The 24188-nt window shown below is 43.7% G+C and overlaps 2 protein-coding genes across 2 annotated transcripts in view; one reads left to right on the forward strand and one right to left on the reverse strand.

Moving 5' to 3' along the window:
* Window positions 1–611: 611 nt before the first annotated feature.
* lrp11 (low density lipoprotein receptor-related protein 11) lies at window positions 612–18356 on the reverse strand. Its single transcript, XM_062551431.1, has 9 exons — window positions 17290–18356; window positions 16625–16782; window positions 13431–13572; window positions 10459–10584; window positions 9743–9940; window positions 8173–8343; window positions 7734–7790; window positions 3842–3925; window positions 612–1698 (listed from the first exon to the last, which is right to left on the reverse strand). Exons 1-9 carry the CDS (start codon window positions 17891–17893, stop codon window positions 1544–1546), a joined length of 1695 nt encoding a protein of 564 aa, XP_062407415.1. The 5' UTR covers window positions 17894–18356; the 3' UTR covers window positions 612–1543.
* A 618-nt stretch (window positions 18357–18974) lies between these two features.
* map3k5 (mitogen-activated protein kinase kinase kinase 5) overlaps window positions 18975–24188 on the forward strand; it is a 73183-nt gene continuing 67969 nt past the window's right edge. Inside the window, exon 1 of the mRNA XM_062551641.1 lies at window positions 18975–20035. Within this exon, the coding sequence (XP_062407625.1) occupies window positions 19609–20035 (427 nt within the window). The 5' untranslated portion in view covers window positions 18975–19608. The remainder of the gene's footprint in view (window positions 20036–24188) is intronic.

Genomic DNA, 24188 nt, shown 5'->3' on the forward strand with positions numbered 1-24188 from the left:
AATCTGATATAGGCAGGTCAAAGGTGAGCTAGACAGACGACAGCACTGCAACGTTGAAGTCCAGAATCAGCCTGCAAACATTGGTTGTAGCGTTATCCAATTGTGTTGACATCCAGAATCAGTCAGAAAACATTGGTCGTATAGTGTTATCCGATTGCGTGCATTGATATTTTCAAGTACATGCTTGGTGCCAGCCCTTGAGTCGGGCCATTTTCATTACTCATAGCCAGACCTTACATTTTCAGGCTAGCAATCTCACAAACTATAGGAATTACATCAAATGTTACATTGTAAGAATGTGTGTTACTTCAGGGTAAATTGGGGTACTTTGGGGGCAGCCGTGGCCTACTGGTTAGGGCATCGGGCTTGTAACCTGAGGGTTGCCAGTTCGATCCCCGACCAGTTCACGGCTGAAGTGCCCTTGAGCAAGGCACTTAACCCCTCACTGCTCCCCGTGCGCCGCTGGTTGGGCAGGCAGCTCACTGCTCTGGGTTGTGTGATTCACCTCACTGTGTGTTCACTAATTTGGTTAAATTGGGTTAAATGCAGAGAACTGAATTTCCCTCACGGGATCAAAAAAGTATATATTCTATTCTATTCTATTCTAAATCTCATGTTTATCATATCAAGTCAAAGGATTGTTGAAGGTATATTTGAGTCATACTGTATAACACATTGTGTTACATTTTGTGTCCTGTCACATATGGTTTATTTCCACAATCCCTCAAAATCTCACACCCACATATACAATATAGGTATTTATAATAGATTTATAAGACACAGAAATGTATACATATTTTCTTATGTCCAGTGTTGGAAGATGCCATTCCGTTTGTACACTGACCTAATTGATGTAGAACAGCCAAAGCGGTATTCTAACGAGATAGAAATCACACAAAGCTACAGTCAAAAGGTAAAGAAGAGCATCTCCTGAAGTCATGATAGTCAATCGGTCAATCAATATCAATCATGATAATCATCACTGTTCTGAGGTAACTACTAGAAACACTAGCCATGTCTGAAGCACACAGACATGGACCAGACAGGTCATTAATGATACAGACTTGCATTAACTTATGGTCTTCCATTTGTGAAAATATTCTGGACAAAACAAAGTCACAGGTAGTTGCATATGGAGGGATGTCCTCTGAATAATAACTTGTTTTATGGCACAAATAGGAGATTTCCATCCAAAGAGAGAGATGAAAATGTGAAGGGAAATATATAGATTTTTTTTTTAAAAGCAAATGATAAATAACAGTCACACAAAAGCCATAAGAAATGAGACACAATCGAAGCTCAAAAGCACATTTTCAAGGTTTAAGGATAAATCTCTGTGCAGAGAAGGTTGAGTTTGACCCTTAAAACTGAAGAAACGACAAAAAAAACTCGGTATCAAACATAAAGCGGCCAGGGTGTGTACCCAATTTCAATTAGGGAGGCAGGAGGAAGATGGACAGAATAGGAATTGATCAGAGAAAGACTGCATCTCTATCTCTCCATCTCTCTTCTCATGTTGGGGATGTTTGTCCTGCTGGGGCTTCTACAAGTACATGCCATTGATGAGGTAATCCGACTCCTCTGTGGTCAGCGGCCGGGCCTTCTTCAGCTTGTGTCGCACGAGACGCAGCCGACAGCCCACCATGAGCAGCAGGAGGGCACTGATGAGGATGCCCAGGACCAGTGGCAAAATGGCCCCTGTGTGCACAAAGAGGACACATTACAATTGAGTTAGTGGGTGCCCCTCAACATCTCTCCTCGATCCTCGATGCTCGATCCTCCAGGCTCCTTCCCTCTGATCTATAACTAACACTGGATAGACTCTCCCATTGTTGCCACCCCATCATTCTTTATGTAGATCAGTGAGGACGAGGACCGAGGAAGGAAGGGAGGATGTAAAAGACCAAATGAGGCACCCAGTGTCAGGACTTATCATGACTCCAGGTATTCAAATCCCTACTTTGAATACCGCAAAGGTGAAACACTTCGTCATATACAATGAACATGTCAGCATGAGACAGGCGGAAGTGAACAGCAGCTTAAGTGTGCATAAAAATGTGCAATACAGGCTCCAACAGTTAAATAGCAATAACGGATATCTTAATAGTCTGAAAATATCCATCTACTTTACGGGGAGCACAATTTAGAGTTTATGCAAGGAGGACTGCATCCATAGCACTGACTTGCAAACATCTTGTCTCACAGAAACATCATTGTGCAGGCTAACTCGCAGCCATCTTTAAAAAAATAAGTCTGAACTCCTTGACTCTTTCATGTCAGTATCAGAAGAACTATATGGCATCTAACTGTAGGTCATCGTCCAACAGATGGTCATTCTGAAGCGAAAGCCTCCCTGATCCATCTTCATCTTTATTCAGATGGCCGACGCTTTTTATCCAAAGTGACTCGCAGATGTTTATTAGTTGCCAGGCGCCAGTCTCCCTCGGGGACAAACGTCTTGAGTTCCTCCCTCTGGCAGATCAGATCAGATCAAGGCTGGGCGACTGAGCAGCAGAGCAAGCAGTGACCACTGATCTGGCTTGCCGAGGGTCGCACGTGGTGCCTTTTGTTTGAAGGCCTGTCGACCCCCCCGTTTGCATTTTTTTTTTGACATTTTGAGCAAAACAATTGTCAAATTCTACTCGCCGCTGTGAAGTTAATACATGGGGGCAGTTGATATGGTATTAATATGGTTTTGTTTCTTTTAACTTGCATAAACCACTGTCCTGCGATGTATAGTGCAGCTAATACACAGGACATCACTGTAATACTACCACAGGCTGACTAAACCTGCATAAAGGACTGAGTTGAAGATTCTACGTTTTTGTTTGTCTGGCACCTTCTTCAACGCGAGTGCAGGGGTGTAACTCCTCCAAAATTGCCTAAAACTTGGGAGAGCCATAGCAGAGCAGGGCAGGGCGAGAGTGCTCAGTGCTGCTGAGATCTCACAGACCTCTTGATCTGCAGGGCTACAGCACTCTCCAGGGGAATCCTAGAGGAAGTCGCAAATGAGTCAGCAGGACTGCTGCAGAGGCTGCTGGGATGGAAGGCCAGCACATTGCCACGGATTGACAGGGCTGATCTGGGAGTTGATGGAGGTGGGTCTGTTGGTTCAACTGAGCTTAACTGGACCCTGTTGGTTCAGCAGGGGGCACGTTTGAAATCAACAGATTCCTGATTGAACGACATGTTTAAGTTGTACAACAATATGCAACAATAGATGCAACAGGCTTTTGAGATTGTTTTCTCTTGATTGTTTTCTCTTGTTAGAGGTGCTTATCAGCGTCGGCAAGCACACAAAACTTGCCCTACTAAAGCGGTGAGTACAGCATATCTATCTCAAGTTAAGTAATTTAAAAATGAGAGATGATAAAAGAATATGAAACCTATATTCACAACTAATTCATCAGGCTATATATTTTAACACGAAAGCAAACAACTGCCTTCTCAGAGCGCTTGCACGAACAACAGTATTCAACACACCACTGTTTAACCATCTAAACACAACCAAACATGCAACATCACCTGAACTTATTGAGGGAAATACACTCGGTTGCTGTAGCCTGCAGCCCGTTTATTAAAGAGACCCTATGCAACTTTCTGCAGGAGACGATCGTTCCTTGTTTACATCTGGAAGTCTGAGCTTGCAATTTATATATTTAAATATAGCCTATACATGTATAAATATACACGCTAAAGCTGTCGGGGAAGCTCTGCAGAGAAAATGCAAGCATAAAACGAGCGAAAACGAAAAACGAAACCGAAACCAGAGATGAAATCGACAATCCTGCATAGTTCCTCTTTAAACAGATAATGATATAATTTATAGATGATGAAGTACCTGACTCTGGTGGTGGGTGTCCTCCTAAAACTCTGTGAGGCTTTGAGACAGATAGACTCTCCGGTTTAAGTTCAGACACGGCCACTTTGGAAAACAGATAGATAGATTGTTAGGATGATGTGGCCTGGCGACAAGCTCAAACCAAGTCTAGGGAAATTAGATGTGCTGCCCAGACCAAAGTCCCTCACATAAGTGTGTGCAATAAATGTGGCAGTCAGTGTGTACGAGCTAATAGTGGATGAAATGCAAGAGGACACCAGCTTACCTCCACGTCCTGGACCAGCCTGCGCATTGCCTCCTCTAGGTGACCAGCCCATGCGTAACTCCTACTTCCCACAATGTTCATGAGAGTGGGGAAAACCCCAAAACAAAGACAAAACAACGAAAAATGGGCCCAAATACAAAATACATCCAGAGGGGAGAAAGGGAAATCCACAACAGGTCCAGGGTGGAAAACCATGAGGTGCTGGTAGGCCCCAAGCAGGCCTCTCCCCATGCCAAACCAAGTTCCACCAAGCCGCTTCATGGCTTTTGTAGCTAGCTTAAAGCTACCAGGTCAAAGAAGCAAGCTGGTACCCCCTTGTGGATGATATGTGTTTGTGAAAGTGTGAAAGTGTGCTGTGCAAATCACAGGCAGCACATCACATCGTAACATACCTCCCCCCTTAAACAAAAACAAAAAACACATGGGTAATCAACTATTTTCTAATTTTATATTTTTTTCCAATTAGCTCTTTTCTTTAATATTTTGTGCTTTTTCCCCCATCTTTTCTTCTACTTTCTTCACTATATGCAGTACAAAATATACACATTCTTTAAAACAAGAACTAAAATTCAAGAATGCCTTCTCTAACCACACACAAAATGCAGAAACATTGAGAAGAGAACACTCTCCAATATCAAAACCTAACAGCCAATCCTCTCAATGACCTCAGGTGACAGCTGGAGCCCAAGTGCTAGCTTCCTGCCGAGCAATGACGTATGCCTCTGGCATGCCCACCAGAGGTTGCAGAACAAAACTCCATCGAAACCTCCAGCAAGGACACACAAGCACGGCAGCCACCAGGACATTTCTGATGCTATACCAAAGCCTGCAGGTCTTTGAAGACCATTCAAGAACAGTGTGCATGTGAACATGCCAGATCTCACAGCTTCCACCTAGTGAGGTTATTAATGCTTTCAGAACAGCCATTCTTCCTGAAGACTCCACAATGGTATACGGCTGTAACTTTTTGGAACCAGAGCAACCATTCTCTCTAAAAGATCGGTCAATAATGATGCCGCCAACCACTCTTGAATCAACTCATTCACAACCATCCTACCTTCTTTCTGTTTGTCAAACCCCTCCAAACTTCTATCATTAGCACCTCCAACTGCATGGTCTTCTGGATGCTGGGTGCCATCCCCACGTTCAGGGACCAACCCCTCCAAAAGCCTAGCCTGACGACGTCATACTCAATTCTTGATGTGGGCGGGGCTAAACTTCGGTCTGGCATCCAGGCTACCAAAAGCCCCTCATGACTCAATGCCACTTCCAATCTGAAGAACCCCGAATCTAGATTCACAGGGTCAAGCACTTGATCTTCCACCTCCTTCTCAAAATCTCTTCTGGTTAGCTCAGAGCTTATGTCCGACTGAACCACAGTGCTGCCTGCCATGCTAACACTGGGATCATTGACACCATCATGCAAGATTGGGTCACTCACATATTCAGATGGAAAAATAACCTCTGAGCACAGCCCCAGCTGATTCTCCTCAAAGGAGACCAAGTCTTTACTTGAAAGAGCCAACTTAGACTCAACCTCTCTTTCTTCAATGCAGCGTCTGAGCTCTGTTCAATGCTCAATTCAACAAACCAGCAAGACAAATCCTCCGCAAACTCTACCAAAGAAGAGACATCTGATTGTTCTCCTGGTATCTTCTCAGCCTCCACATGAGTCTTAGTTGGCATTTCAAAACTGGGCTCCCCCACATTATCTTGATCCTCCTGCAAAGGAGCATGATCTGGTATTTCTAACAGCAGCTCTGATGGAGCATTTCCTTTCTGTGCATCAACTACTGAGAAACCCTCTGCTAATAAAGTGCCGGAACGCAACAGTTCTCCTGCTTTATCTCTGCTAGTTCCTGCTTCAACTGGGCCAGCCTTAAGCCTAGCTTCTGTCGCTCACAAAACGTATCTGGCTCCCCAGAAGCCCACATCACAGCATCCACAATATCAGTTCTTTTGGTTGTTTCAGATGCATCTATCTCGTACCGGTAGGCCAATTCAAGCATCTGTGTTTTAGAAAGCCTGGAAAGCTGGAGTTGTGTAATACCCCCAGCCACAAAATCTTCAATGCAAAAATCCCCCATTTTACCAGCACTACTTTCAAATCTGGTTTCTAAACCTTAGCGACCAAACGCTGCAACATGCAGCACAAAACGACAAATACAAATGGGAGGATTAGCATGAAGCAATTCATTATTGTTGGCACAGTTACATTAAACCACTACAATTCAAAACCCCTTACTAAAGGCAAGCAATAGCCTACTGTCCAAAAGACCAAAGACGACCAATTCCTAGCAGATAATGGCCTCCACAATACTGCTACATGCAGCACAAATGCCGACACAAACTAAAGTGGTAACTAAACAAACAGGCAGCTTATCACAAATGATCCTACACAATTTACACGACCAAGAACACCAAAGAACACACTCCATCCCGGACGAGCCACCCAATTGTTAGGAAGATGTGGCCTGGCAACAAGCTCGAACCAAGTCTAGGGAAATTAGATGTGCTGCCCAGACCAAAGTCCCTAACATAAGTGTGTGCAATAAATGTGGCAGTCAGTGTGTACGAGCTAATAGTGGATGAAATGCAAGAGGACACCAGCTTACCTCCACGTCCTGGACCAGCCTGCGCATTGCCTCCTCTAGGTGACCAGCCCATGCGTAACTCCTACTTCCCACCATATTCATGAGGGTGGGGAAAACCCCAAAACAAAGACAAAACAACGAAAAATGGGCCCAAACGCAAAATACATCCAAGGGGAAGAAAGGGAAATCTACAACAGGTCCAGGGTGGAAAACCATGAGGTGCTGGTAGGCCCCAAGCAGGCCTCTCCCTTATGCCACACTAAGGCTGTGTCTGATTCACAAGTACACACGCTGGGCACTGGCAGCGTGCATTTTCCAGAAGTTACATCAGAATAGACTGTCCGAAAGTCAAGCACTCTCACTAGATGGGTACTTAGTTTGGCATGATTTCCAAGTGTGCATCGATGCATCTTTTTTGGCCTCAGATATCCCATAATCCATTGCGCAGCGCAGGTCAAGCTCTTGTGCTGTCCAAATGTAGGGACGCATACTGAGGAGCAAGCTAACTGAGACGCTACTGGAAAGAACGGTACTATCCAGCGTGCGCCCTAAGTTCTTTTTCTTCAGGTCCAAACTACAGTAAGTTCCACCATTGAAGCCACCATTACAGCTACCAGGTCAAAGAAGCAAGCTGTTGCCCCCTTGTGGATGAGATGTGTTTGTGAAAGTGTGCTGTCTAACTGAGTGTAAATCACAGGCAGCACATCACATTGTAACAAGATAGATAAATAGATAGATAGATACTCAAGGTCCCAGCAGCTTAAGACACCACACACAACATACACTACAATGTAAACAGAATAATACAAAGCAAATCAACAAATCAACATGACTAAAAGAGCAGTAAAATACTAAATACTAAAGGTAAAGATGTGCATGAGTAATGAGGATTGGTACTGTGATCCAATACCACAGCTGCAGGGGAAAACACGAGAACAAGGAATCAGTTTTGAAGTCATGATCATGAAAGGAGAAGACAGTTGGGCCTTGGGTAGTATACTTAGTAGATATTTCAAGAGCAGAAAACACATACCCATCTCTGTACGTGGACTAGGAGCAGGAGCTGTCGTGGTCTCTGGTTTGGCTGGAGCTGAAAATTATATTAATTAACTTAACATCAAGAGTATAATATACTTACTATGAACGTATTAGCAAATGTTAATGATAACATACAGTATTAATAAACGCTAGTAAGTATTCACAGTTCTAAGTTCTCAGTTCACAGTTTTTCTTTTGACAAAATACAGGTTGAAATACAATGAAAGTACGGGTTTTAAAGGAACACTTCACCGTTTTTTCATATTAAACTTTGTTATTCCGGTGAAGTGTTCCTTTAAGATATCACAAAATCTTTTGCATCACTAAAACATAACAAATATCCCCACCCTCCCCAACCCATGGCGACTCCCCAAGAAATAAAAAGATAAAAAAAAAAACTTGTTAATGAGTGGATAACCATTTCAAAACCTTACCAGGTCTTTGTATACATTCATTGATGCAATCTGAATCTTGCAGAAAATTGTTGTGGTTGCCTTTGCAGCCACCAAAGATGAAGTGCTTGCACTCCCCTGCATTTGGGTCATAGTACCAACGTGGGAATGTGCCCCTGCACGGTCCAACCACAGGGGGCAGTGTACATTGTTCTGCAAAGAGAGATGAGTGAAAATTAAGACAGAGAGAGAGAAAGAGAGAAAGTGTGTGTGTGTGTGTGTGTGTGTGTGTGTGTGTGTGTGTGTTTGTGTGAGTTTGTGTGTGTGTGTGTGTGTGTGTGTGTGTGTGTGTGTGTGTGTGTGTGTGTGTGTTGGCAGGGGACAAGGTTTCAGACTGGACTCAGGTAACCATGGCATACTCATGACTGTTTAAGGGATCAGGTGGCTGCAAACAGGGGAAGCTTTGTGTGATGGAAGAGGGTACTGGGCAGCTGCACCTCACCACTGGGCCCATGCTACAGGACTAGGCCCTTTGCGCTCCACCCCCCCCCCCCCCCCCCCCCACCCGACACACAGTTCACTTTCTTTCATTTCAGCTACCTGTGAGATCCTCAATCTGTGTAAATCTCAGTAAAACCCTGCCTATGAAAGAGACATTCTGTACTTTGTTCTCTGGATTTCTGTCCTGCCGCATTCTTGTATTGCTGATGCTGACGAGTGACTCTGATAGATCTATTTATTGTCGGTTAAGGCTACAGGGTGCATTGCCTGAGCTACTAATTAAGTTTTAAACTCAGATTTGTAATTTGAACTGTGTCTCTCGTTTCTCCTGCTCTTTGCTCTCTTTGCTTCATATTTGTATTTTCACCGACAGGCCTGGAAAACCAGCGCCAACTGCTGGACGGCAAAATGTTTTGCCTGCATTTGGGTCTGGCCTCGGACCATTGAACATTTTGAAAACACTGCCCTGAATCTGGCAGATGGCAACTAAACCAATCACAACGCAGAGATGTGTTTTGAATCAACGCGGGCGGGGCAGAGGGCTCTGGGGCGGGGTTTTGAGGGAGCGTTGGCCTATAGGCACAGACACGGTTTGAAAGACAACGGGTTGTGCTCATCAACAATATTCCGTTGTATCCATTCATCGGGGCCAGACTAAATTAGACATCCAATCCATTTAGGCTGGTTTATCAGGCTACCAATCCCTGACTTTTCTCTTTAACTTTTAAATCCTCGAACTGAATACAGACCGAAGGACACACCACCCACCGGTTAACAGAGGCCTTTGTAAGCTGCTCTGGATAAGAGTGTTTATGCATAAATAGTAATGACAGTAAAAAAACAAACAGACACAGACCAACTGAAAACTGAAACCTTCCTTGGCGTAGGTAACAATTGACTCTTATACTATGCATGGTTTAATTACGTAGATGACTAATATGCTTAAATACATATTGAATAGTTGAAGAGATGCAGTGTGTGACTATATCTTTATCTCTATTTGGCTGGTGCTTTTATCCAAAGTGCCTTACAGAAGTCAGGACCAGTCCTAATCCACTACTACACTGCCATTGACTTGTCTGAGTACCACCCTTTGTTAACCCATTGGTACCTGGAATAAGTTCATTCTGTTGATTGTGGCTTTCAGGGGCAGCTGGAGGAGGTGGCTTGTTTCTGGTGGTAATCTGACCCACTGAAGGTCTAGCCTCCTCCATGGCTGCCTTGGGTCTGGTTGGCATCACGGACTGGTCATCCGGCTGATCTTGCTGAGGCGTGTCAGCGTGACCGACAGTCTTCCTGCCTCCATCAACTAGAGAGGGAAAACAAAAGCACAGTATGAGTCATCTCAGGACAACTAACAGTCTGATGCTGACGATGTAAACCGAACTCTTCTCTCCTTTCAACATGTTTAAATTTATTTGATGATTGGGTAGCCACCCAAATGTAATTTCATCTCTCGAGTATTTACAGGTTTATAGTAAAATAATCAGAGTATTAACAGGTTTATAGTAAAATAATCTGAGTATTTACAGTTACGGTTATGCTATTTGGCAGATGCCTTTGTTCAAAGCGTCATACAAATAAAAGCAATACTATAATTAATTCAATGTGAACAAATTCAAAAACTGGTCAGACTACGTAGGGAGAATAGCAATATAAACAATAAACAATATCAATTCAATTATCTACAAGCTTAGATTAGTTTACTATGCAAGTTAGATGCTTGACATTCATGTTAGCATCACAGCCATAATGAAAAGAGCTCAAAGGTTACTGTCCAGAGCGTGAGTCAGGTGTATAGGTTTAGGTCAAGAGAGACACACGCACAGTTATGGCAGAAGTCTTCGTCCGAGCGGTCTGGACATTGCTGTTTCCCGTCGCACGCGTAGCTGATGTCGATGCAGCAGCCGTCGTCGCACATGAACTGGTAGTGGGAGCACGAACCGACGCATGCTGTGGACACAGATGGCCTCTGGTTAGCTCTGAAAGGCTCTCATCAGGCCCACTGACTGACACTGGAGCTCTCGCACCGGTCAATGTTCATTATGGAGGCACACTGCCTGGTAGCACAAGTAGCTACCATATACACCGTATACTGTAGCTGAAACATACATCCAATGCATCAAAGATAAATTCAATAACATTTCTGAGATTCACTCAGAGTTAGTGAAAAAGGACGTAAATGTAAATAGAATGTAAATTCACTCCACATCGTAAATCTATAATATACAGCATCTATAAAGATACATTTTTAATACAGACGTGAATAAAAATAAAAAAATAAAAAAATCATGGCAAATGTAAATAAGATTGAGCCGATTCATGCCATAATGCAGAAGTTGGACTACATTGACAAAAATGTAAATTGACTAAAAGTTGAAAAGAAATGGACACATCTTCTTAACAGATCATTTAAGTACTGTATCTCTAATTGGTGGAGATTAGGAGATGGTTAGCTTTAAGTCATTTCAGCAGTGTCCTTGTAGTATTTTTGCTGTAAAGGAGTCAGAGAAGGCAGGGTGGGATATGTGTGTGTCAGATCATTTGTATGGTAGGAGCAGGCTTCACTCAGTCTCTTGGTTTGTTTTTGAGAGTGCTAGACCAAACTTGTTTACTAAGAAAAGGAAAAAAGGTTGCACTTTGCACTTTTCACACTCTAGCTCGAGCACACTGAGGAAGGCGCTAAGCCGAAGCGTGTCTGTGCAATAAAAACACGTTTAAATCTAAAGTGCGACCTTTTTTCATTTTCTTGGGATATGTGTGTGTCAGACAGTACTGATGTTTCAGCATGACCGTTCTCAGCTTCTCAGCAGCCTTGGTAGGTGACATAGATTTCTGTAGCATCTGTTATCCTCTATCCTTTGCTCGTTATCTCTTTTTGAGTGATGAAATCCCGGGAAGTTTCACGGCAATAACTGGCTCTGAGTCATTTCACTGTCCTTCATATCATGCTATGTTCATTGTTGAGAGGGATGTTTATGCTCCTCCAAGGTCTTCATTTCATGTAGCCTACTTTAGTCCCTTGCATTACTACTTGGAAAAGGACTTCATTACCTATCAGACATGCTCCAGCAGTAGCCTACACACCTTCCAACCCTCTCAGGTGTCAGGAGAAATAGTGGTTGGTTAAACCAGCTGTTAGAACTAAAGATGGTGAAGCAGCCTAAAACTGCTATGCGGTTTAGCTCTGGAACAAACTTGCAGCTGACATCAAAAAAGCCCCAACTATAGCTAGTTTCAAATCTAGCTAACTGATCAAATACACTTGCCGTTAATCAGATGCACTTTACCTTTTCAATTATTTTTGACCATTGACCCTATATTTTTCTTTACTATTATTTGTTGCTTTTGTTTATGTAAAGCACATTAAATTACTCCTGTCCTGTGTATGAAAACTGCTACAGTAATTTCCTGTGTATTAGCCGCATTGTGTATAATGGTGCAGTCAGACGCCTCCGTCCGCCAACGTATGCCTCATTTTGTCACATTTCCATAAACGCGAACTGATTGGTTTGTCAGTGTTCGAAAATTTGCATACACGGAATTTCATTGGCTGGCGCTTGCGCGATCCGTCAAAAGTTGAACATTTCTCAACTTTTTAGCGGAGGCAACGTATCTCAGGCAACGCATCGGACCCACAATTCAGTGCGGCATGAAATGAAGTCCAGCCAATGTAAAGTGAATGGGAAAACAACGGATGAACGTTGGCCGACGCAAGCGTGTGACTGCGCCGTAAGCCGCAGGACAGTGTTCTATGCAAGGTAAAAGAAACAAAATTATATTAATACCATATTAACTGGCCCCGTGTATTTACCTCAGAGCTGAAGAAATTTGGCAAAATCAACGTATAAGCCGCGGCTAATAGTTGGGAAATTACGGTATCTAAATGAACATGGCTTGCTGTTTGTGGTGGAGGCTGTGTGTACTGCTGCTGGGTGCTTATCAGAGTGGAGGGGTTTGGCAGCACTCTTTCCCAGCTTGTGCACACAACTGTTTAGGCAATCGTAGAGTCGTTGATGCCTGATGACGACTTGCTCAGACTTATCAGAGGGCCGGCTCAAGGTCGGCAGAAAAAAAAAATTTTTAGTTAGGACTTTGGCCCCGGTCCAACTGAGTTGTGTGCTATTTGGTCTAAAATATTGTCTATAGATTTGTCTATAAAGTTCATCCCGACTGAAAAGCTGGCTTTATGGGCCAGGTGGGCCAGGTGTATACGCACAAAGATGCGTTTGATGATTGTTTAGCTATTTTTTATTGTTTCCATTTCATCATGAATCCCCTGTTCTAGCCTATGTAAATATCAGGTTCCCACTGCCAGAACATGACTAATGTCTTCATATTTTCGCATCTCCCTCTCTTCAGCTCAACAACCTGTCCTTTGCACCAACATGCACAATGATGTGTTTGTTGACGATTGTTTTGCAATTTTCTATTGTTTCCATTTCAACATGAATCCCCAGTTCTATAGTATATTAACATCAGGTTCACACTGCCCGAACATGACTCATGTCTTCATATTTTCACACCTCTCTCTCTCTTCAGCTCAACCACCTGCCCTTATGCTTTGTGTAGTAAACTGCCTTGGAGTGACCCGTGATGGCCATGGGTGGCTCTCAAACTCTCTCCTCGATCCTCGATGCTCGGTCCTCGAGGCTCATTCCCACTGATCTATAACTAACACTGGATAGATATCCCATTGTTGACCTCCCATCATTCTTTATCTAGATCAGAAAGGACGAGGATCGAGGAAGGAAGGGAGGGTGTATAAAAGACCAAACGAGAGGCACCCCGTGTCTCACCTTCAGCATGATGCTCGGGAGCCATCACGGTGACGGAGACGTTGTCCGAGCTCCTCTGCCCCGCCGTGTCTGTGGTGGTCAGCTGGAACACGTACACTCCCACCTGCAGGTCAGTGATCTTCAGCAGACCTGGATGGGTCACCTTCAACGAGATGCACAGGAGATGTCATGCAGTGTCCAACATAATAACCCCCCCGATGCACACACACACACACACACACACACACACACACACACACACACACACACACACACACACACACACACACACACACACACACACTGGTCCCTCTAGCCAGTATGTGAAATTTGTGTTGCTATTACGCTGTAATGAGCTCCAGGGCCGGCTCTAGGTAGGAGCCAGGGTGGGCTCATCTAAGCAATGTGTCTTGACCACCCAAACAAAGTCAAGAAGTCAACGTTTTTTTTCTTTTCTTTTTTTCAGTTGTGCATCTGCACTGTGTGCAGTCTCAGACTCAGTTTGGAGATGAGTTGGTGTTGAGTATAATGGAGGCTAGCTGGTATTGATGTGCAGTACAGAGTATAGAGTATGGAGTATGCATATGTGTTAGGTAAATATACAATTTCAAATCATCAATCATTTTAAGTGTATCAAAATAAACTACAAAATACTAGCCACACCATGTACTGTATCAAAATAAAATATTGTATGTGTGTTCTGAAAGTAGCCTACTACAGGTAAATATACAATTTCAAATACCATCATTTTAAGTGTATCAAAATAAACTACACAATACTAGCCACACCATGTATTGTATCAAAATAAAATATTGCATTTTTGTATTCTGAAAGAAGCCTACTAAAAATCTTTAAAAGGAGCATGATGTCACTCTGCAAACCTTCATTATGTACAGTATTACATTGATTCCTTCATTAGTACAGTGACTCTGTTGATTAAGTGGACAGTGTTTGAAAGTATCAGCTTTTCTCTGCCTACTACGAGGCATGCCATAACCTGCAAAAAGTCAACAGATCAACTATGCTGACCTGCCCGTTACATCTTATAACCTAAATACTGTATCACAGATGCACTCAAAAAGTCACAACTGAATACACTGGTACAATGTGGAGGCAAGTCTCTGACTCTGACATTGCCAATGCATGCCCAGATTGAGCAATATGCCCATAGGGCGACCATATAACTAGTTCCATGTAACCCGTTGATTAAAGTTCTCAAGAACTTGATGATTAAAGTTCTCAAGAAACCTGAGGTTGGTATGTATGAGGGATTTTATTGTGTGTGTGAGCAACCAACACATTACTGAGCTTGCACTGAATCATCTTTCTGAATCTCAATATTCTGCTCACAACAACTCTGGGCAAATAAGTAACTACATCAGCACCAGTCAGTGGCTGCATTCATTATTTTGCACTTTTGATCACTTTTTTTATTTCACCACATCACCAAAAGTAGGCCATCGTTTTTTGGCAGTATGTGGCAGTATATTTGGCAGTATTTTAAAACTTCAATAATACACACCTATAAAGTATTTAACATTTTTGATACAAAACTCAAAGCCCTTTTTTAAGTTTTAAGTTTTAAGTTTTTTAAGTATTTGAAATACTTACTAAATACATGTATCAGAAATACTGCCTATCCCTGGCTGTTGGCTGCAGCAACCCAAGCTAGAAGCTAGGTTAGGTAGCACCAATTTGTTTGTGTTTTATGTTTATGTCAATTTTTATCCAATTCGACCACTTTGATATGTGCCCTCCCAAAATGTCTACAGCCCACCCAAAAGTAAACTAGTAGACTAGAACCGATAAGCTTCCTCTTTAATTATGTAATCTCACATGCTTAGCTTCAACCAGATCACAGATGAGCTGAGGTCATGTCAGTAGTGAGAGCCATTTAGTAATTAAACATTTCCCAACACAACTTGGAAAAGATACAAGTACTCAGACTTGTGAGGATTTCTTTCTTTCTTTCTTTCTTTCTGTCTTTCTTTATGTTCTGCTAAAAAAAACCCATTAACTTGTACGATACTAAATGCACACATACAGCTCTATTTGCATTCAAATTAGCTTCCCATTAAGATCATTCAAATAAATCTCGCTCCTCATCCTTCATCATATTCGCTGTGATGCTTAATTCCTTGACAAATAGTGTCCCAGCATTATCCCTGTGTCCCTCCAGCTCCTGCGTCCACAGGGAGTAACAACAATGGGGCTTTTTGTGCCGCGGAGCAGGTGGGGGAGAACCCGCTCTCTTATCTATATCTGCACAGCAAACAACAGCAGGGCTCTGCACTCCATACACACGCCTAGAGCCAGGTGCAGCGACACTGACGCGGACTAAACGCAGCAAATGAGTGTAAAGTGTGTGTCTGTGTGTGTGTAGCTCTGTATGTGCCCGTGTTTGCTTAACGTTATCTTTAGTTGCCTTGTTATGTGACTAAACGCCGTGCTGACTCTTTCGTCTTCTCTAAGCTCTGTATAAGTCTGTGTAGTCTGCTCCACAGAGTTTGAGGACAAACGGAAGCGTGACACATTAAAACAGGAAATGCAATGATACAAGCACTTCTTAATATAATTTCCCGCACATAACCCGCATTGTGTATAAGCCGCAGGACAGTATTTTATGCAAGTTAAAAGAAACAAAATCATATTAACACCATATGCCCCCCTGTATTAACCTCATCGCTGAAGAAATTTAGCAAAATCAATAAAAGCCGCGGCTAATAGTCGGGAAATTACGGTATTAATATCTAACAACGGTTTCTATTGGCACAACCAGAGGGCACATTTTGTACAAATACACTACGAATACACTATGTAGCCAACCAATTAGTTCATAGCCAATCTAACAATCTACTTAATTCTCTATTTAGCCTACTTATTTATTGATTGATTGATTGATTAATCTATCCATGTAGGCCTACATGTCTCTACATTCTAGGGTTTATCACACAACTACCGTGTGTACAAAACAAAGTATTGATGTTAATTCCTAATAAGGTCTCCTCTGCATCACAGCTTGTATCGTTATTCCTCGAAAATAATCAATTAATGTAAATGCAAAAGTATGATGTGTGTATGTGTGGGGTGGAGGTAGGGGGGCGGGTGTTGCTGTAGTGTTTTCTTTTTTTTATGTAAGGCATGTTTGTGTGTTCTTTTGAGGACCTTGAGTCTGACAAATAAAAGATGATGATGATGATGAAGATGATGATTACCTTCATTGTTACAGAGGGGTTCCCCTTGACCAGCGCCCATTCATAGTGGGCGACTCCGTGGTCATCCACACTGTCCCTCCCGTCCAGTACAGCCCAGTCGGTGGGTAATTGGACCATCACGTCTTTGCCAGCATCAGTGCGAGGCGGCTCGTCCATGTCTGAAAAGTAAACACACAGTCCACTTCAAACAGTGGTTTGAGCTTGTGCTTGAAGTCCATGCGTCTTATTGTAGAATGGAGAACTGAAGTTAAAGTTTCATTCCCTGACACATGCAGGATAAACTTGAACATGAACTACTTGTATGCATACTTGATCAAACATGTATAAAGTTATATGTGGGCATTCTGACATAACTCACAAATGTAGGATAATGGTCAACCGAACGTATCCAGAACAGAATTGCTAAGTAACCACATTCTACACATCAACCATTTCACCTTCAAAAGGACAATCAATCCAACAGGAATAGCATAAATACTGTAATAGGAATCTTATAGTCATTTGGGCTAGAAGCACTATACTGTAGACTAGGAACACTATAGAAGGTAAGGATATTGTATTGTATTGCAATACATCAAAGAAGTATTACCAAAGATCTACTGTAGAAAACAACAATAGCCTAGGCTACTACTGACAGACCAGTAGATCTGTCTAATAGCCTTTACCAAGTTCGGATGTTTCATCTTCTGCCTGGTCGTCCAAAGGCCTCCTTCGTGGGCTCAGTTGCTTGATCAAAGCACTATTGCTGGGGGCGGCTGCTGGCCGATGCGCTGTCACATTATGAACCCGGCTATACGTGCTGAACCCCTGCTGCGCTGAGAATGTGCACACGTTTTTATTCCTGTACGTGCAGTTGAACAAATAGCAGCCGAGGCTTTCGTCCGACTGCTTGAGGTCCTCCTGCATCACCGCCACGGTGCAGTGCGGCTCCAAGCAGCAGGCGTGGAGGCAGTCCTTCCAGCTGTACACTCGGGTCGGCGCAGAAAGGAAGGTGGCGCCCTGTTCGATGGAGTCCCTCGCCCGGATGATGTGCTCCTCCATCTCGGTGAAATCACTAAGGCACGCGTCCCCTGCGTCATCGTCCCTCGAATAAGCCTGATCCTGTTGCAGCTTTTTGCGAAATTCTTCCAGCAGCTCCTCCACTCCTGATATTTGGGATTTTAAATCTGACAGGCCCAATTGCGAGGACCGCGTTAAAGCTTCAGTCACCCCACACAACAGAAAAACATACAATAACAGTCGACGGTGATGTAATGTTTTGAGTAACATATTTACGCAGTAGATCACCGTAGACTACCCCACTGTTAGTTCTCAGCCACGGTTCTCATCGTCCACGTCCAGTTAGTAGGCTATTTCAGTATTTTTTCAATCCTCAGTTACGGTTCAGAGGATGAACGTCAAAATCACGCTACACATACAGAGGTTTGTGATGGTGGGGACGGATCCTGCGCCTAGGCGCCTCTCAGCACTAGCACAAAAAGACAGCTCCATCCAGCGATTGAGAAAGGCAGAGAAGTGCTGACGTCATTAGGCTACATTATGGAAAAGCCCGGAGCGCCGACTGATCGATTGTTATGAGGGCTCTGCTAGGATTTACTGGATTTTTAAAAGAAATGCATTATTACTATGTTGTTCTATGTTATTGTGCGTTGTACTATGTTGTTGTGCGTTATTGCTTGTTTGGTTAGGCAGGAAAAACGGTGTTCAATACAGCTAGAAGCTTTGCACTCCTTTGTTGTGCTCATAACATTACAACTAGGCCTACTTAAAATGAGAATATTATTGTATGTCAAAAAATGATCCATGAACTAAAGATCTTTTAGAACACAAGCATGTCTATATAATAGGTTACAGGTGGCTAAATTACTTTCGTGACATAACATCTAATTGCAGTTGTGTGTATTTTCCGCTAGAGGTCATAATAATACCTTTATTTTCACACGACACAGTGTAGGGTATTTTCCCCAACAAGAAACAATGTTTCACTGTATTATGTAAACACAGTAGCACATTATGCATGAATAGAAACATATTTTACTCGCTTGGCAAAGGATTTAAATGAAAATACAAGTCATTAATAACTGGCGAGACCACACGGATTGGCATATAGCCCACCCTGTCAAAAAACAGTTCATTGGAATCACCAACAAAGTAGTCTGTACTCAAATGCAACTCTTTTGGAAGAGATCGAATTCCACATGGTTACTGTCCACTCTCCACCTAGTAGGCCTATCTCTTTAAAGAGGAAAAAGTTCCCACCCAGTAAGTCAGCCAGACTCCACCCCGAATGCGTGAAGCTGTGCTGGAAAGATAATAGTAGAAATAGGGCGGCCGCGCGTCGAGGGTGGTGGTGGTGGTGGTGGGAGTGAGACTGAATGCAGGCGAGGCAAAGGCATGAGCGATTTCACAACCTGAGTGCCTGCGACATGACATAAACAGTAGTGGCGGTAGGCTAGGTCATATGGTCCGGGGACGTTGTTACTAAGCCCTCGAGGAAATTGATTTCATTGTCAACATGACACAGGAGCAGGACTGTGGATTGCGAACGCGGTGTTGGAGTTAACTTACAGAAACTAGGCAGCAGCCTACCCTGCGGAAGCATGCCCGTGTGTCATTCGATGGGAACGTCAACGGTTTTGTTTCAGACTTGTTTTGACAACTCTCAACTGGGATCCTTAAGTGTGTCGTGACTTAACAGCATGGCTGTCACTGTACGATGTTGATCGCGCTCATGGACAGAAATTAGCATTTTGTTTTGAACGTGGTGCTGCGTTCATAATGTTGTGCGCAGTTATGTCTTTGAAACCTTTCAAATCGCGTTGAACGATTGTTCTCCGACATAAGGCAGCACAAAATGTCACTGGGTTAGAATGCGTAAGGAAGGCGTCTCGTCAGCACCGAAGTGTGTGTAAGCTTTTGCCGTCTGTTGCCTACACTGGTATTCAGCGTCAACAGGATTTGCGCGTTCATCAAACGTGGACAAGATGAATCCAGATTTAGAGGGTGTCACTCTGTCGGTGCCCTCGCCGAGTCCCTCCGTGGAAATTCAACATGACAACAGCGGGGGCCTCCTGAAACCCCACGACGACAGTGGCTCCAGCGGTGGCACCGTCATCCCCGCTGCCGGGACTTTCTGGCAGGACCCCACCGCTCCGATGAGCCTGAGTCCGACCGTCCTGACCTGCACGTCAGACGGCGGCGGACTAATGACCACGGGGAAAAGCAAAAGCAGACCCCTCACTGTTGCCTACGTTATCAACACAGAACTCACTCAGAACTACACGGCCGAGAGCATGGCCCTCCAGTGCTTGAAAACAGCGTGCGACATTGTGGGCTGCAAACTGGAAATTGTGCATTTTGGGAAACTTGACTTTGGAGAGACCTCAGTGCTTGATCAGTTTTATAACGCAGGTAAGAAGTAGAGCAGGTGTACCACCTTTCTGTGCATCTACCGGTCAACGCTGAGTATATTTACACCTCTCTGTTCCTCTAGTTCACATTAGGTTGTTTTATTTGAACCGTGCCTGGCACATCCGAAGACAAGTCAATACTCTCTGAATGAAACACACATAGTTCTCTATAGGACCAGTGTTTCAATTTGAGGCTCATTCATTAGGATCAGATTGCCAGACATTATTGTCTACCCTTTTCTTATTCGTGGAGTTGTAGGCTACTGTATTGCTGACCTCTTACTACCCTACTCTGCATAATTACACACACACACACACACACACACACACACACACACACACACTCACACACACAGACACTCGCACACGTAACACTGGAATCTCTAGAATAGTGGAACTTCTCTCTGCAGGTTGTCTAATCTCTTCCATGAACCTGTGGGTGCTTGAGCTGGTGTTTTCCCATCTGGGATATCACATTTTCCTGCCATCATGAGCTTGGAGTAAAACATCTCAGAGAGCGTCATGGCTTGCTCCACTCTTCCTTTTTTCTCTGTGTGTGTGTGTGTGTGTGTGTGTGTGTGTGTGTGGAGGGGGGTGTTGAGCATGGTCTTTCCATCCAGTTGTTAGGGGAACACGCAATGATGGCACTCTTCCCCAGCCTGTGCCCATATGTCTCTCATTTCAAATGTAATCCCGGTGGAAAGAAAGCAGAGTTGTCTGTCTGGTTCTTCTTAATTGGACACGGTGAAAAAAAAAAAAAACGAAAAAAAAAAACGGGATGTTTCCGTCTCCACGGGCAGGGATTACCCTTTGCTGCCGTTACCCTTTGCTGCTGTTGCCCAGGGTGAAGGGGTCTTTTAGAGTTTCTGACCCACAGCGCCGGTTGCTGTTTGCTTTGTTTGTTTACTCCCGAGTATGCTTTATTTAGAGCAGTGTTTTGGGCTATTTCAGGACACCACTCATTTCCAGCAGATGTGTATAACCTCTGCTGAGGTAAAACCTCAGTCAAAATGGCCTAATCAGTGGTTCATGTTTCACCAGTTAGTGCGTTCGTCGCACCTTTTAGGTGTGTGTTTATTTCTGTTCTCTGCACTGTGTAAACTGTAATAGTTTCCAACTGCCCTGGCAGTAGCCCGAATAAGGCAACCCTAGTCAGGATAGTGGCCGGCCGGGAGAAGGCTGTTGGTAGTCACAATAACAATGGGTTGTGTAAACAGAGTTCAAACGTTTCCCTTCCTTTTCCTTGTGGGCTTGACATTTTTTTCCACCCTCTCTCCTGAGTTGCTTTGCATTGATATCAAACAGCACCGCAAACAACACTCCCAGAGACCTCACAATGGACACTTACACCAATAAGCACATACAGTACACACGTGCCGAAGTCTCTCTATCTTCTTTCCCCTCTTCCTATGTTTTGGTTACGCACACACACACACACACACATACTCACTCACTCACTCACTCACTCACTCACTCACTCACTCACTCGCTCACTCGCTCACTCACTCACTCACACACACACACACACACACACACAAAAACACACACACACACACACACACTTGCACATACTCACTTACACACACACACACACACACACACACACACACACACACACACACACTGACACACACACACAATAGAGAGATAGGCTTCCACAGTGCTGTATTTTTGTTTTTGGGTGGGGTGTGAAGTCTTATCTAGATGGACTGACATGGAGTAAGATGCTCCTCCTGCCTTATTAGGCTGTGCTGTGTGCTCAATCTTACTCCCATTCCTCTGTTAGTCCTGTGAACTTTGTAAAGAGACATTCCTCAGAACTCCCCCCACGTGCCTCGTAATCCCTTTCAAAGAAGACAACGCCAATCTGCAAAATGTGCAAGTCCAGGCACATTCTTCTCCAGCCGGTCTGGTCAGCCCACTAGATCATTATGGAGTAAGACTTTTTGGAGCTGTCTGGTTTCTGGCATCACAGTGTGAGGAAGATCAAGATCAAACTCGGTTGTGAGTGCACGTGGAGTGTTATTACAGGTGCAAACGTCTGAGGGTAAAAGAGAGCGCTTCGATATGAATGCAGTTTCCGCTGAAAAAAGAAGGAAGTCTTCCCTGAGCTCAGGTATTAGGGCAAAGCCTCGAGGGAGAAGACTTCATATAAAAGCACGCTTACTCTGCTCTGCATTTGACATAGGTGAATACTGTAGCTATGTCAGCTAAGATAGATGTTATAAATAATATAATAATAAACTAATAACCCACCTAAGACTTACTGTAGATATCATTGTAAGGTACTGCGATTTGTGAACCAGGACCTCTCAAACAAACAAAATGTCCACTACTGTTGACACCCAGTTTCACAGGCTGACCAGGTTTTGGTCACATGACATTTTAGTAGATACTGGCCAGGAAGTATTGGAGAAGTTTTTTCTTATTTGTTTGACCTCTGTGGTTTCAATGGACTGCAAACAGAGCAGGCAGCACGACGAAAGAATGCGTGTCATAGTCAAAGAATGCGGTCGTTTTTATCACGGTAGTTAATTATTATTGCAGAATATCAATTTGGTCTGCCCCCTGAGCAAGAAAAGAAGGACAGCCTGTGGATATGTGTGTGTGTGTGTGTGTGTGTGTGTGTGTGTGTGTGTGTGTGTGTGTGTGTGTGTGTGTGTGTGTGTGTGTGTGTGTGTGTGTGTGTGTGTGTGTGTGTGTGTGTGTGTGTGTGTGTGTGTGTGTGTGTGTGTGTGTGTGTGTGTGTGTGTGTGTGTGTGTGTGTGTGTGTGTGTGTGTCCTCTTTTGACTTTTGGGGAAAATGTTCCTTTCATCACTAGTTCCAGATGGGATAGCAGGGCGGAAGAACCTCTTCCCATATTGCATGATATCATATAGACATGAAACACTACACTGCCTTACAGTACATCCCTGAGGACATGTACAGGAGGGCTTTTGCAGAAGTAATAAACAAAAGCAAAAAATCAACTTGAAGGACACTCAGACAATGCGTACCTCTGCCAAGACCAAATGCCCTCTCTTGCAATGTGTCAGAAAGTGACCAAAAAAAAGAGTCCTGGATCGGGCCTTCGAGTGAGATCTGCTACAAAATGTAAGGGGTTCTTCTTTGGGCCACGCTACAGCCTTCTACTCTCATGAAAATCATCGTTTTGTTATAATAATAATGCTGACAAAGAGACTATCAGGCCAATTACTGTTAATGATGATAAATATAACCTGCTTGGCATTAGGCAAGAATTCCCATTCAAAACCAGTGACGAGCTATCAGCGTTCATATCTGATTCAGGCAGCCGTCGGTCATTCTCATTCAAATGTGCCTAACCGCGCTGGCACAAGCCTGAGGCTGTATTCGCCTGACTTCTCCTCCACTTCTGCCTACGGGGCCACGTGATTATGTAACCTCCACTCTGCTCACAGTGTAGAGGACCTCTCTCCACAACAGGACTGTTGTTGACTCTCTCTTTTTTCTCTTTTTTTCCATTTCTGTCTTTGGTGGTGGTGGTGGTGTGTGTGTGTGTGTGTGTGTGTGTGTGAGTGTGTGTGTATGTTAGTTGTAACTCTTCAAAATATGAATTCCAACACAAGTTCCCACATGCATGTTCTCGGCGCTGGTGCCTCCAGAGACGGAGTCCTCCGGGGCCTTCGGGCCGTCCCGCTCGCTGCTCACTTGGTTGTCTGCCTTGTCGTGTCGTCGTGGTTACTCCAGGCAGACCCATGTGGCTTACGGAGCATTAGGCCAGTAGGAATTGGATCACGGTCGCAGGCTGTCTCCGAGGTCTTAAGCGCCATGCTGGTGTTTAGGAGAGGAAATGGGGAAGGGAGGGACACAAAACAACAACAACGTTAACAACAACAACAACAATGGCCTTTACAGTAATAACAACAACAATGACCATTACAGTAATAACAACGGCAAGGACTACTGTAGATGCTGTCTATCCTGTGTAGCAGGTTGGAGCAGGACTTATGATGTGGCTAGTTACTATTATAGTACTACTACTAGTAGTACTATATACCTACACTAGTACTACTATACTAAGCATGTCAGCTATATAGCTAATACTACTATACTAAGCATGTCAGCATTTGTTTTCAGTTTTTAATTGCAGTTAATTGTGCATGTTCACTAGGGTGATAACTAAGGCACTTAT

This window comes from Sardina pilchardus, chromosome 12 (assembly GCF_963854185.1).
Source record: "Sardina pilchardus chromosome 12, fSarPil1.1, whole genome shotgun sequence".
Lineage (NCBI taxonomy): Eukaryota > Metazoa > Chordata > Actinopteri > Clupeiformes > Clupeidae > Sardina > Sardina pilchardus.